The sequence below is a fragment of the Thalassophryne amazonica genome, chromosome 4, assembly GCF_902500255.1.
Source record: "Thalassophryne amazonica chromosome 4, fThaAma1.1, whole genome shotgun sequence".
Classification (NCBI taxonomy): Eukaryota; Metazoa; Chordata; class Actinopteri; order Batrachoidiformes; family Batrachoididae; genus Thalassophryne; species Thalassophryne amazonica.
The window spans coordinates 108,808,820-108,824,862 of NC_047106.1; the positions used below are offsets into that span (position 1 = coordinate 108,808,820).

Here is a 16,043-nt window from a genome sequence, read left to right on the forward strand (position 1 = left end):
CAGCCTGGCTACAGTGCTGAAAAGAAACCTGGGGTTGTTCTTATTTTCTTCAATTAGTGATGAGTAGTAAGAGGTCCTAGCTTTACGGAGGGCTTTTTTATAGAGCAACAGACTCTTTTTCCAGGCTAAGTGAAGATCTTCTAAATTAGTGAGACGCCATTTCCTCTCCAACTTACGGGTTATCTGCTTTAAGCTGCGAGTTTGTGAGTTATACCACGGAGTCAGGCACTTCTGATTAAAGGTTCTCTTTTTCAGAGGAGCTACAGCATCCAAAGTTGTCCTCAAAGAGGATATAAAACTATTGACGAGATAATCTATCTCACTCACAGAGTTTAGGTAGCTACTCTGCCCTGTGTTGGTATATGGCATTGGAGAACATAAAGAAGGAATCATATCCTTAAACCTAGTTACAGCGCTTTCTGAAAGACTTCTACTGTAATGAAACTAAACATGTCTAAAACAAGTTAACCCGGGCAGCGCCGGGTACCCCAGCTAGTATACACATAAAGGGCTAATTCTGTCTGTCTGTCTGTCCAGGATAAACTCCCAAACTATAATATGTAAAAACTATATATATTCTGAATCCTCATGACATGGGGAACAAACTGGTACTATTTTTTTTAAAAGTTGAACGTAAACAAAAAATTAATGCTTTAATCTATTCTCTTTATATTCTTTTGCACCTTGGGGCAACTGTTTGTTGTGATTTGGCACTATATAAATAAAATTGATTTGATTTTGATTTGATTTATCTATTTATCTTTTATGGAATTACTGGGCAACCAGGTCAAGCTGCCCTGGTTTCCCAGTGGGCAACATGCCTAGTGGGCATGTTGGGCAATTGTTTTGATTAAAATGATTGGCATTTGACCTATGTCTAAAACAGGTTAACCCAGGCAGTACCAGGTACCCCAGCTAGTATACACATAAAGGGCTAATTCTGTCTGTCTGTGTTGGGGAAAGTGTAGTGACACGGACCCACAACAGGGGGCGCAAATAAACGGTCAATAGATGAGCCAAAAGGTAACAATTTAATGTTGTGAATGTGCACAACAAATATACAGACAATCTCAGAATCTGATAGCAGTCAATACACAAAGGTGACGTGTGGGCAGGCTCGAGGATAGAAGACGTCTGTCCTGAGAAGAGCCGGAACCACACGATTTCCGCCGCCACCGAACCTGGTGAATACTGGAGCCGCCAAGTCCCGAATTCCCAGGTGATCACCGTCCCCGACTGTCGGATCTGGTACTGCTGGCGAGGAGCACAAACAGTGAGATGTGGGTGTGTGCACACCCAGTAACAAAAACAGTCAGAAGGTGGAAAGTCACCTCCACCTCTAATCACACACTCGTGCAGCTCCTGTTAACCACTTATCTGGTTGGGGTGTGAAGCGAAGCCGTCGCTGATCACACCAAAATGCCAATCCCACAGATAAGGCAACACCCACAGGAAAACGGCTGCAAAGAAGTTCAGACTATAAAGTCAGTGTTAATTTCAGATACAGCAGAGAATATTACCTTCACAGGTAAATGATATCTCGGCAACGAGGTGGAGATGACGTCCGGTCTTTATGGAGTGAGATGATGTAGTGTAGATGGGTGACAGCTGTCAAGAGATAATTAGTGACAGCTGTCACCCCCGGCTGTGTCCGTGGCGGCAGCGCCCTCTCGTGCCTGAAGCCCGCACTTCAGGCAGGGCACCCTCTGGTGGTGGGCCAGCAGTACCTCCTCTTCTGGCGGCCCACACAACAGGACCCCCCCCCCCCCCCCCCAACGGGCACCTCCTGGCGCCTGACCAGGCTTGTCCGGGTGATGGCGGTAGAAATCGGCCAGGAGGGCCAGATCCAGGATGAAGCTCCTCTTCACCCAGGAGCATTCCTTGGGTCCATACCCCTCCCAGTCCACCAAATACTGGAACCCCCAGCCCATCCGACGGACGTCCAGGAGCCGGCACACCGTCCAAGCCGGCTCCCGTCGATGATCCGGGCAGGAGGCGGCGCCGGCCCGGGAGCACAGAGGGGTGAGGTGTGGTGAGGTTTGAGCCTTGACACATGAAAGACCGGGTGGATCCGCAGTGAAGCCGGGAGTTGGAGCTTCACTGCGGCAGGACTGAGGACTTTGAGGATTTTGTATGGTCCGATATATCTGTCCTTGAGTTTCGGGGAGTCCACCTGGAGGGGGATGTCCTTCGTGGATAGCCACACCTCCTGCCCGGGCTGGTAAGCAGGGGCCGGGGATCGCCGGTTTGCATGGGTCTTCGCCCTTGTCCGGACCTTCAACAAGGCAGAACGGGCGGAGCGCCACACCCGACGGCACTTCCGCAGGTGGGCCTGGACCGAGGGCACACCGACCTCTCCCTCCACCACGGGAAACAATGGGGGCTGATACCCCAAACACACCTCAAATGGGGAGAGGCCGGTGGCAGAGGACACCTGGCTGTTATGCGCATACTCGATCCAGGCCATATGTTCACTCCAGGCCGTCGGGTGTGCAGACGTCACACAGCGCAGGGCTTGCTCCAATTCCTGATTGGCCCGTTCTGCCTGTCCATTGGTCTGTGATACCCGGATGAGAGGCTCACAGTGGCCCCCAGTTCCCGGCAGAAGCTCCTCCACACTTGTGAGGAGAACTGGGGACCATGATCAGAGATGATGTCGGTAGGTATCCCATGCAGACGGACGACGTGGTGGACCAGGAGGTCTGCAGTCCTCCTGGGCCGTGGGGAGCTTCGGGAGGGCCACGAAGTGGGCCGCCTTGGATAACCGGTCCACTATCGTGAAGATGGTCATCATGCCCTGGGACGGAGGGAGGCCCGTGACAAAATCCAGACCGATGTGGGACCAGGGGCGATGAGGCACAGGAAGTGGCTGAAGAAGTCCCTGTGCCTTCTGATGGTCTGCCTTGCCCCTGGCACAGGTGGTGCAGGCCTGGATATATTCCCGGACGTCGGCCTCCAGGGACGCCCACCAGAAGCGCTGCCAGACCACTGCCACGGTCCTTCGCACCCCGGATGACAGGAGAGCTTAGAAACGTGACAGAAATCCAAGACAGCAGCTCTTGCCTCTGGTGGGACATAGAGTCTGTTCTTCGGCCCTGATCCGGGGTCCGGGCTCCCGGACGGTCTTCTCCACGTCCCAGGTGAGGGTGGCCATGATAGTGGACTCCGGAATGATGGGCTCCGGTGGATCCGACAGCTCAGTCTTGACCTCATCTTCATGCACCCGGGACAAGGCATCTAATCTCTGGTTCTTGGTCCCGGGGCGGTAGGTGATTCAGAAGTCAAAATGCCCGAAGAACAGTGACCAGCGGGCTTGCCGGTCCTGATATACTCCAGGTTCCGATGGTCAGTGAAAACCGTGAAAGGCACAGACGCTCCCTCCAACAGGTGTCTCCACTCCTCAAGAGCCTCTTTCACCGCAAGGAGTTCTCGATTGCCAACGTCATAGTTCCATTCAGCTGGGGTCAACCTGCGAGAAAAGTAGGCACACGGGTGAAGAACCTTATCGGTCTCTCCGCTCTGGGATAGCACGGCTCCTATCCCTGAGTCAGAGGCGTCCACTTCAACCACAAACTGGCGGCTAGGGTCGGGCTGCACCAGAACTGGTGCAGACGAGAACCGGCGTGTGAACTCCTTGAACGTGGCTTCGCACCGATCTGACCAGGTGAAGGGGACTTTTGGAGAGGTCAGGGCTGTCAGGGGGCTAACTACCTGACTGTAGCCCTTAATGAACCTCCTGTAGAAAGTTTCGAAGCCGAGGAACTGTTGCAGCTTCCTACGGCTTGTTGGTTGGGGCCAATCTCTCACCGCCGCAACCTTGGCCGGATCAGGGGCGACGGAGTTGGAGGAGATGATGAACCCCAGGAAGGACAAAGAGGTGCGGTGAAACTCACACTTCTCACCCTTCACAAACAGCCGGTTCTCCAACAACCGCTGCAGGACCTGACGTACATGCTGGTCATGAGTCTCAGGGTCCGGGGAAAAGATGAGTATGTCATCCAGATATACGAAGACGAATCGGTGCAGGAAGTCCCGCAAGACGTCATTAACCAAAGCTTGGAACGTCACAGGGGCGTTAGTGAGGCCGAACGGCATGACCAGGTACTCAAAATGACCTAATGGGGTGTTAAATGCCGTCTTCCATTCGTCTCCCTTCCGGATCCGAACCAGGTGATACGCATTCCTAAGGTCCAGTTTGGTGAAAATTTGGGCTCCATGCAGGGGCGTGAACACTGAATCCAACAGGGGTAAAGGGTATCAATTACGAACCGTTATGTCATTCAGCCCCCTGTAATCAATGCATGGACGGAGTCCGCCATCTTTCTTGCCCACAAAAAAGAAACCTGCACCCATCGGGGAGGTGGAATTCCGGATCAGCCCGGCAGCTAATGAGTCCGGGATGTAGGTCTCCATTGATTCGCGCTCAGGACGTGAGAGGTTGTACAGCCTGCTGGACGGGTACTCAGCACCCGGGACCAAATCAATGGCACAATCGTATGGACGGTGCGGGGGAAGGGTGAGCGCCAGATCCTTGCTGAAGACGTCAGCAAGGTCGTGGTACTCAACTGGCACCGCCGTCAGATTGGGAGGGACTTTAACCTCCTCATTCGCATTTACACTGGGAGGAACTGAGGATCCTAAACACTTCCGGTGGCAGGTTTCGCTCCACTGAGTCACAGCCCCAGACGGCCAATCAATCCGGGGATTGTGTTTAATCATCCATGGGAAGCCCAAAATCACGCGGGAGGTAGAAGGAGTTACAAAAAACTCAATCTCCTCCCGGTGATTCCCAGACACTACCAGGGTTACAGGTAGTGTCTTGTGTGTGATAAAAGGGAGAAGAGTGCCATCTAGTGCTTGCACCTTCACTGGTGAAGAAAGTGCCACCAGAGGGAGCCCTACCTCCCTTGCCCATCTGCTATCCAGCAGATTCCCTTCTGACCCCGTGTCCACCAGTGCTGGGGCTTGAAGGGTTAAATCGCCGCTCAGGATTTTAACTGGGAGTCGTGTTGACAGATGTGTATGACCCACGTGAATATTTTGACCCCCCCTCAGCCCAGTCTCTAAGGGCGGGCATTTGTGTTTTGACCGTTTGAGGCAGTCTCTCTGCTGATGCTCACTCGAGCCGCAGACAAAACACTCCCCACGGACCAGCCTCCTCTGTCTGAATGTGGCCCTGCTTGTGTCCCTAGCACCGTCAGCAGGGGGAGCTGTAGCCACACGGAGCGCTGTGGCTGTGGAGCGTGGGGAAGACGGCTCTCTTTCGGACCTGGGAGGAAGAGGGATGGCTTGTGCCTGACCACGCCCTTCGCATCGCTCCCGTCAGTGTTCTTCTAACTGATTGTCCAATTGTATAACCAAATCGATAAGCTCAGCCAAATCCCGCGGTTCCTCCTTAGCCACCAGGTGCTCCTTCAGGACCGACGACAGTCCGTTTATGAAGGCGGCACGGAGCGCAGTCATATTCCAGCCAGATCTCGCAGCCGTGATGCGGAAGTCGACTGCATATTCGGCTGCGCTGCGGCGCCCCTGTCTCATTGACAGCAGCACGGTAGACGCGGTTTCGCCTCTGTTAGGGTGATCAAAAACAGTTCTGAGCTCCCTCACAAACCCAGTATAAGAGGCGAGGAGCCGTGAACTCTGTTCCCAAAGCGCTGTAGCCCAAGCGCGTGCCTCGCCTCGAAGCAAATTAATCACGTAAGTCACCTTGCTGGCGTCAGACGCGTACATCATGGGACGTTGTGCAAAGATGAGCGAACACTGCATAAGAAAGTCCGCGCACGTCTCCACACAACCCCCGTACGGCTCTGGGGGGCTTATCTATGCTTCAGGGGATGGTTGGGGGGGGGGGGTCATTGAACGACCAGTGGAATGTCTGTATTCGGCACCGGGTCGGCAGGAGGAGGAGCTGCAGCAGTGCCCTGAGCGCGCGCTTCCACCTGCGTGGTGAGAGCCTCCATCCTGCGATTAAGCATGACATTTTGCTCGGTTATCAGGTCCATCCGAGCGGTAAAGGCGGTGAGGATGTGCTGCAACTCACCAATCACGCCTCCAGCCGACGCCTGCGCACCCTGCTCTTCCATTGGCTGTCCAACAGATGGTTGATGCCCCTCGGGATCCATGACGTTGGCCGAGATATCCTGTTGGGGAAAGTGTAGTGACACAGACCCACAACAGGGGGCGCAAATGAACGGTCAATAGATGAGCCAAAAGGTAACAATTTAATGTTGTGAATGTGCACAACAAATATACAGACAATCTCAGAATCTGATAGCAGTCAATACACAAAGGTGACGTGTGGGCAGGCTCGAGGATAGAAGACGTCTGTCCTGAGAAGAGCCGGAACCACACGATTTCCGCCGCCACCGAACCTGGTGAATACTGGAGCCGCCAAGTCCCGAATTCCCAGGTGATCACCGTCCCCGACTGTCGGATCTGGTACTGCTGGCGAGGAGCACAAACAGTGAGATGTGGGTGTGTGCACACCCAGTAACAAAAACAGTCAGAAGGTGGAAAGTCACCTCCACCTCTAATCACACACTCGTGCAGCTCCTGTTAACCACTTATCTGGTTGGGGTGTGAAGCGAAGCCATCGCTGATCACACCAAAACGCCAATCCCACAGATAAGGCAACACCCACAGGAAAACGGCTGCAAAGAAGTTCAGACTATAAAGTCAGTGTTCAGATACAGCAGAGAATATTACCTTCACAGGTAGATGATATCTCGGCAACGAGGTGGAGATGACGTCTGGTCTTTATGGAGTGAGATGATGTAGTGTAGATGGGTGACAGCTGTCAAGAGATAATGAGTGACAGCTGTCACCCCCGGCTGTGTCCGTGGCGGCAGCGCCCTCTCGTGCCTGAAGCCCGCACTTCAGGCAGGGCGCCCTCTGGTGGTGGGCCAGCAGTACCTCCTCTTCTGGCGGCCCACACAACAGTCTGTCCAGGATAAACTCCCAACCTATAATATGTAGACCTAAAAACTATATATATTCTGAACCCTCATGACATGGGGAACAAACTGGTACTATTTTTTTAAAAGTTGAAGTAACCAAAAAATTAATGCTTTAATCTTTTCTCTTTATCTATTTATATTTTATGGAATTACTGGGCAACCGGGTCAAGCTGCCCTGGTTGCCCAGTGGGCAACATGCCCAGTGGGCATGTTGGGCAATTGTTTTGATTAAAATGATTGGCATTTGGCCTATGTCTAAAACAGGTTAACCCGGGCAGCGCCAGGTACCCCAGCATATATATATATATATATATATATATATATATATATATATATATATATATATATATATATATATGTATTTCCATTCTTGTCGAAAGGCACCTTTGTTGGCTTGGCCACATCAGGAGAATGTATCCAAGCTGCATTCCTAAAGATCTACTGTACATTGAGCTGGCAGAGGGCACTCGTTTGGCTGGTCGACCATGCCTACGCTTGAAGGATGTCTGCAAAAACAACATGAAAATGTGCAGCATCAATGTCAACACGTGGGAGCACTGTGCATCCTGGCGCCTACGAAAGCGCCTTGGGGCAACTGTTTGTTGTGATTTGGCGCTATATAAAAAAATTGATTGATTGATTGATTGATTACTGTCAGAACAGGTGCACGGAGGGCTGAGCAGGAGAGGAACCAAGGCCTTCCTCAGCAGTGAGCTAGGAGGAAGGAGCAACAGTGGCAGCCTCAGCAGGCATCACAGTACAAGTGCAACAAATGCAGCAGAGATTGTCACTCACGCATTGGACTGATAAGTCATTCACGCAGGTGCAGATAGAAAAAAAAAAGACAAAAATTTATTATATTTTTATATTCTCAAGTGTGTCGGTAGCATGACCCAAGTAGCGGGTCACCCCTTTGAGTCTGGTCTGCTTGAGGTTTCTTCCTCAAATCATCAGAGGGAGTTTTTCCTTACCACTGTTGCCTGTGTGCTTGCTCTAGGGGTTAGTAAGGCTAGACCTTACTTGTGTGAAGCGCCTTGAGGCAGCTTTGTTGTGATTTGGTGCTATATAAATGAAATAAATTGAAATTGAATTGAAAAAGTGAAAAAAAAAAAAAAAGCAAAAAACATACTGGATGCTACACCATTGTCTCCCGCAGACAGACAAATGCCAGGACATATATACTGCACTGGGATAATTAAACAACTGCAAATTATGAAGAAGACAATGCTCATACAGCTGAGGGTATTTTAGCATTGTGTTCTATTTTTATGTTGCAGTCATGTGGTCTGCATACAAGCATTCACTGGATTGTTTAGTCCAGAAGACAGGATGCCTTGATTAGAATAATGATGTCATCTGACATCACAATGCCCAGTGGCTACTGGGGAGAGCTGACATTAGCTATTTGGTATGTTTATGTATTTGGGTCAAGGATGACTGCTGCAAAAACAGAAAGTGGATGGGACTAATATTTTTGGAGAAATTAGTGGTATTAGCTAACAGCAGTGAACAAGGGAGATTGTGCTTCAATGCACCATCAGAGTTCAGGGTTTTAAATGTTGCTATTGTGGTTCATGTTAGTTTAACAGTGGTGTTAGTGTTATTGATTTGTTTTGTTTTTGTAGTTGAATTGGTTTAGTCAGTTTAGTTAATTGTCATGTTGCTGTTAACACGAGTGACAGATGTAGTGCATTTGATGTCTTCCGCCATCATCTCTGTTTGTGGGTGTGTATTAATAAAAGCACCTGTTTGCAGCAGAATTCAGAAAAGACAAAAAGCTCTGGCTCAGTTTCCGTTCTGCGTAGCATGCCACAATATATTAAAAGAGAAGTGGCGTCTGTGTACATGTATGCGTGCGTGTGTATAAATTTGATTTTGGACAAACTGGGGAGAGCTGACATTTGCCGTTTGGTATGCTTATGTAATTTGGGTCAAGGATGAACGCCACCAAAATGGAAGGTTGATATGACTAATATGTTTCATGGAGAAACTACAGATATCAGCTAACAACACAGAAAAATGGATGTTGATAATTACAGTCTGGACTCAAAGGCCATTGCAGCAGGGGTGGTAAATCATCTATATATTACAAGCATGTGTGCCTGCGTGTGTGCATGCATGTGTGATTTTTTATTTTTTTTATTTTTTGGAAGTTCAATGTAAATACATAATATAACTGTAAATACATTAAAATACATGGATGACACAAGAAAGTGAAAACACTTATTTCCATTGTGGTCCATTACAAAAAAACAAAAACAAAACAAAACAAAACAATGTGGTCCGTTCTTCAAAAACTGTTGAGGTATAAGGTTCTAAAAATATTCTGGACTCCAACACCATTCCAACTCATTATAGAAACTTTGCACAATTTATTACCACCCTTGAAAAATGTCAGCTACCTATTTTCTAAACAACTACCCAATATAGAGCCCATGGATCCCCACAGGCAACATGCTAGTTACTTGTATTTACAGTACCTGTCAAAGGTTTGGACACACTTTCCCTTTCAATTCAATGGGAAAGTGTGTCCAAACCTTTGAATGGTACTGTGTATACAGTATATGAAACTATAAATTTTTCCCTCTTAGTTCAGCTTCAACAAAAAAAATCCCCTTAACATAAGCCCAAAGCTAAAAAGTGAACATCCAGACTTGTGATGTGCTTTGGAAAACTGTTAATAATGAATTATGTGTGATGCATAGTTAATGTATTAAATTCCCTTGAACAGAGGATAATTTCCCTTTTTTAGGAATTTTGTTTCAGGGAAATATTTGCCCATGTTTGGAGTCATTGCCAGGCGTTATGCAGTGGCTCCTTTACCATGCTGACTTCCCTTCCACTGTAAACTGACTGCATCACAAACCACCAGAAACCAGGGAGGAAAAACCCAACTCAGTTCTAGTTTCATTTAACACAGCCAACACCTCTGCTGGAATAACTGGGCTCATACCTCTCAGCACCTTCTCATGACTCACTGTTTAGAGTGTTTGTGTTACCTTTCCCCTTAAATTCTCACTCCATCTCAGTGGGATAACAAGTTCTTTCTTCTCCGGCTGTGTCCTCGCGTGTATTTGCTTGTGCTTGGTTGAATATGTGGTCAAAACTGCAGTATTAGACATTAAGCATCAGCATGTCTCTCTTTAAACTCAGGAACTGATTCCCGAATTCTTCTACCTTCCGGAGATGTTTGTCAACAGTAATGGCTACCATCTGGGGATGAGGGAGGACAGGACTATGGTCTGTGATGTGGACCTGCCAGTCTGGGCCAAGATGCCTGAAGACTTCATTCGAATAAACAGGATGGTAAGAATTATGCCTGTGCCCATGCCTAAAAAACATGATGTTGTTCTGCTGGCAAACATGAGCTCACTGTGTAATTCATTTATTGATTCATCATATGATTCATTTGTTGTAGGAGATCATAGCTGATACAACACCCCCCGCCCCATACAGAGTTTGGCACACGTGAATTGCGGATTAATTGCAAAGTTTACATAAGTGTAATTTTGTGCCATTGTGACTTGTTTATAAAATGATAAATGCATTAACTTTGATGCCGTGCATGCAGCCTGTTAGAAATCACTTTGTCTTCCACTTGCTCTGAACAGAAACACTCAAAAATGAAAGGAGTTGAGGAGAAAGTGCCTGTCGTCTCTTTCCTGTACAGTCTTGAGACCACTAAACCAAATACTGTGCTCAAAGCACATGCACAGCCAAAAGTTGTTCCCAACATTTTCCAAGCACCTGCTCTGCAGGACCACTGAAGAATGAAATTGGATCAGAGGATAGGACTAATGAATTTATCCTGAAAGGGTTATAAAAAAAATTGTTGTTACCTCCTCTCCAGATAATGTAAAAAAAAAAAAAGAAAAAGAATGTGAAGTTCTAAACTTTGACCCGTTTTACTGTTTTTCTTTTTTCTACTTTTCATAATTTTCACAAAGGATACTTTTTATTCACTGATGGGTTCATATTGCAATTCAATGCAACAAATAAGTATTTTATTTTAAAATATTATGTAAAACACTGGAAAAATTATTTTCATTTTTGATTCAGAACCACAAAGATTCCTTGTTTTATTGCTTTTGAAGTTCGGTTTAAGAAAATGGAAAGCAAAGCAGTATTTGTGGGTTTTTTGCTTTATTGGGTACACAAATGATCTGAGCTGTGACTTAAAAAATCTGTCCAATCTGAACTGTGGGTTGTGTGATCCGTGACACCCCTATTTATTTATTACTGGAATATTAATGATCAAAAAAAATTTCACTACTGCTCGCTGTTGTACTGTTTTACCTACTCTTGACTCCCACATAAACAAATGTATAATAATTTAGAAATGCACTCATGACACAAAATTCCTTCCAGTAAACTTTCTAAGTTGTTGTATTACACACCTTTTTGTAAACAGTTATCAAGTATGCACTGTCAACACTTTTTTTTTTTGGCTCTGTTTCTGTATCTGTTGCTAAATGAGAAGGAAAGTGGGCGTGGCAAGCAGCAACTCCTATTCATTAAACAGAGTCTGTGTCAGTGTGACACACAGCACAGATAGACTTTGTGACTGTATTTCACAGTGCAAGCTGGAGTGCAGATATGAATTGCTTTGACATACATTACAGAAGCTTATCATGACCAATTTCAGGCTAAAGTCTGACTTATCATAGGGTAGTTTCTGCGTTCGTTGTTACAGTTATTAGATGATCAACATGAACCCCAAACCATATTTAACTGTAAACACAAATTATTTTTCCACCATATGACACCTTGAATGTTAATCTTTTTTTTAACCATCTCATGTGTTTCTGCCCCTCTGTCTTATTCATGAAGCGTTTAATAAATTCTATCACACAATACCAACACTGTACACTTGACCGTGGTGATGTCATTGAAGGACAGGGCCAAGGGCAGCTTGTCTGATTGTGTCACCCCATCTAATGCCGGGTCTCATCACTTTGGCAGTGTGCACATTTGTTTCAGTCTGCATCACATTTATAACATAACACTGATTATCATTCCCAGCAGACTTTGAGACAAGCAGAGGCTGAAAAACACTTAATTTACAGCTGCTTACTGTAGGACCAGACATGGTTTTTTTTTGGAGAAACCTTGAATTCTGTGCATAATTAATGGTCCTAGCCCTGCCACCAATAATGGGCCTCATGTGAAAATATTTTTGAAAACTTCTCTTAAATTTCTTATATTAATTTTAATGCGGTGGGCTTGTACATGCATGCCAAATGCTCATAAATCTAGATGATTTTGTAAATTACATGTGCAAACCATCTGAATTCTGACCGTATGTAAATCATCATGCATTTGTAATTATTAACAGTGTAAAAAGGTAGATTCAGGAAGCTGGTAAAGTCAGCGAATGGGAAAAAATAATGAGCACTTAGGCCGCATTATCGGGGAGGTGATGGTCTAGTGGTTAAGGTGTTGGGTTTGAGACCAGAAGATCCTTGGTTCAAATCCCCGCCTGACTGGAAAATCACTAAGGGCCCTTGGGCAAGGTCTTTAATCCCCTATTGCTCCCAGTGTGTAATGAGCGCCATGTATGGCAGCACCCTGACATTGGGTTGATTGTGAGGCATAATTGTAAAGCACTTTGAGTGTCTGATACAGATGGAAAAGCGCTATATAAATGTAGTCCATTTTATCAAAAATTAAAAAATGATTGAAGCATTTTAGTTTCTATGTACTGAAACTAGAATACGTAACGAAAAAAACCTGACGAAAAATACTGAACTTTTTCACGATATTCTAATTTTTTTTTAAATGTACTGTTATGTGTCGACGCGGGTTGAGGAGCGGACCTGCGTCAGACAGGACCCAGCGCTAAAAATAACCAGAGAGCGGTTCCAAACAGAAACTATTTATTATTCACCTGTGCTTAAAAGTGTAAAAACATAAAAACAACGTCCCTCTGGTGGAGTGATTCGTGGCTCGCTCTCCAGCGCCCGCAAGGATTAAAGCCGGCGCTCCTGGACTTCCTACCACCGCCAAACACCCCCCAGGTGGACACGACAAACTGATTCTCTGTGAAGCAAAGAGAAGGTGAGGTAAGGCAACAGATACAACTATATCTTCCAATAAACACACGCTATCAGCAACACACTCAGGTCAGTGTCCTTTTTTTAACTTTATGCAAATGAGCAGCTTCTCACAACAAGTGGAGGATCACTTATCCTTCACGCCACAGCAGTGAGAAGCAAACTGCACAATTCTCTTTACAATTCCAGTATACTGTGCAACAAAACACCAAGCCACTATCAACAACTACTCAAACACTCAATTACCTTTCGTGTGTGCTGACAGCATGTGTCCTCACCCCTCCCCGCTTCACGGGCTCGATGTGTCAAAACCCAGGCGCGGTCCTCAGCGTCTCACAAACGAACGTCACAAGGTTGAGTTCCCGGCAGTTCTGCTTGAATCACACATGACTTAAATGCAGAACGCCACCCAATTATCTGCTTCAGCTGCAAGTCGTCCAGGTTGCACGTGAGCACCACTCACAGGTGCTTTCCATGATGTTAATGAGGGTGAAGACTCTTCAGCCAGCACCTTCTTCACAGACAAATCAGCCCTCATGCCACCTGGAGAGCAAAGAAAAGAAAAGAACACCAAAACATCCAGCCACGCCCCCCCCAACACACAACATGTACCTGTATAACAAAAAACAAACAAACAAAAAAGTAAAGCAAACAAACAACAACAACCTCAAAATACAGTTTGTGATTGCAGGAGGTTCTCTGAACTCTTCTCATTTAAACATTTATGAACAAGTCTGTTAGGACAAGTGGTTCTTGCATGAAACCCAATATGTGGATGTTTTTGAGAATGGTGATATTATAAATCTCAGCTTTATCAGGCTGAAGTCAGATTAACATGTGTAAACAGGTATTACAGATTTTAGCTGGAGATAATATTTGTACAATCTTATGTTTGTGGTTTTATAAAAGAGTTTATTAACATGTATTTTAAATATGCTGTTTTGTGCAAATTTAACCTGCATCACTTCATCCCTCACTGTACTCAAACTCACAATCCCCAGGATAGCATTTAGAGCGCCTGTGGCTACCACCCTCTGGTCTCCGTTACACAAAAATATCACACATAATTTTAATCCCCTGACAGTAATTTGTACCACAACATTCAATTGGCTTAAACTTGTCTTAAAGATTTTGGCAGATACATTCAGGGGTATTCAACAATTTTGTTTTCTGTTGCCGTATTTGAAAATAAAAGCAACCGGCTGTGTTGCTGATCTCTCCATTATATGATGTTGGGATTTGGACAAGTTTTCTTGTCCTATATGCATTTTCTACATTTGCGGGGGGTCAAACAGGACCATTTTCCTCAGGTTTTAGCACTTTCTAACAGTTCAGTATTAGGCTGCAGTAGCCTGTGAACGGCATCCACGAGGAAATTTGCGGAGTTTGCCATGAGGTTCGCAGCCATTCACCTTCCCCTCGCCTCAGTCACAGGGCGGCTCCCATGCATCGCTTCATTATTGAACAAACTAAAAAAATTGCCGTGATGAACTCCTTTGCCAAATCGTCAGGCAGCCATCTCATACCCCTCACCATGTTGTCTCTGCGGCTCAGAATATGCACAACACGTGAGTCATTTTGTGAGGAGTCGACACACACTTTCCCTTTTTTATGATTAGAGAGGAACGGCGCTTCTGGAAGCGACTGAACACTCCAGCAGCCTCCAGCCATCCCGCTCTGCAGCCAGCCAGCATCCACCTGATGTGCACGCATGTGAGTGAGCTGGTCACATCCTGTCCAGTCACAGACGAGCTGCACAGACTGGATTTATTGTTTATTTTTTATATATTTATTTTTCTGAGAAAAGAAGTGGAAATTTAGTTTAATGCTCCTGCTCAGTGCACACCCCGTGTACATGCACAGGCTGGGCATATCCTGTCTGGCTGTGGACAACCTGCATAAACCAGATTTATTGTTTATTTATTTATTCAGTTGGACACATCCTGTCTGGCTGTGGACAACCTGCATAAACCAGATTTATTGTTTATTTATTTATTTAGTTGGACACATCCTGTCTGGCCATGGACAACCTGCATAAACAATATTTTTATTTATTTATTTAGTTATTAATCCGAGAACAGAAGTGAATTTAATTTTAATGCGACTGGTCAGTGCACACCCGGGTCACATGTGTGCACCCCATGCTGGACAGACTATGTCAGCACTCTGGCTTCATTCTTTAATTTTATTTGTATCAGAGCACTTACAAAGAATCGCAGCGCCCCTGCATCCTGTCCTTCCACAGCAGAGCCGTGCCATCTAATGGAGCTCAGGTGTATGCGTGTCATGGCTGTGAACACACAGTCCGACTGTACAGGCACACTTTTTGCGTTGTGCCCAGCCATGTACCAGATTTTCTCTTATTACTGATTTATTTTTCTGAGGACCGCGGCCTAATGCTGCCATCCAGAATAGGGATAGCAGACTTCGCCTGGGTAGGGAACGTGGTCGAGGCTGTCCAGATTTGTTTTATTTTCATTGTCTGTGAGGACGTCAATGGGACTTGAGTTACACAGCTCAGTGGACATCATTCTGTAAGTCCCGGTGTTCACCCTTTTCTTCTGTTTTTTTTAACTGTTTATTTATTTATTATTTTCAGTGCTTTTTCTGCCTCTTTCACATAATAACTATGTAATAGTCCACATCCATCCTGAGCACTGTGTGCTCGAACGTGTGGTCATCTCAGCCACGCCATTGGCACTGAACATCCGTGAGAGTGCCATGCAGCATTTGCGCGCAAATCCTTGTGCCTGCGAAGGACGCGTCAGTGCAGCTCCACTTTCATGTGTGTGCTGCGCAGCAGGTCAGTGTCCCTCACTCTAGGTTTGTGGAAGTATTTTCCCCCCCACTACAGACGGCATCCAGCGGACAGTTGGTCATCATTGTGTGCACGTCTCAAGAGGACCAATTCAATGAGATTCCACATGGGAAAGTTGTTGCCTTTTTGTGGGATTTTGTGTCTCCGCCTCGTCTCTACTACTCATGCGTCAGTGAATGGTCCCACTCTGACCAGAGTAGGTCCATATATACGCTG

General features: G+C 46.3%; 1 protein-coding gene and 1 long non-coding RNA gene across 3 annotated transcripts in view; one reads left to right on the forward strand and one right to left on the reverse strand.

Annotated features, from left to right (window-relative positions):
• Nucleotides 1-16,043, forward strand: part of nbeab (neurobeachin b) — a 1,103,372-nt gene that overhangs the window by 995,790 nt on the left and 91,539 nt on the right. The window contains exon 47 of the mRNA XM_034168398.1: nucleotides 10,110-10,262. Coding sequence (XP_034024289.1) covers nucleotides 10,110-10,262 — 153 coding nt within the window. The remainder of the gene's footprint in view (nucleotides 1-10,109; nucleotides 10,263-16,043) is intronic.
• LOC117508606 overlaps nucleotides 1-16,043 on the reverse strand; it is a 94,665-nt gene that overhangs the window by 54,040 nt on the left and 24,582 nt on the right. The window lies entirely within an intron of this gene.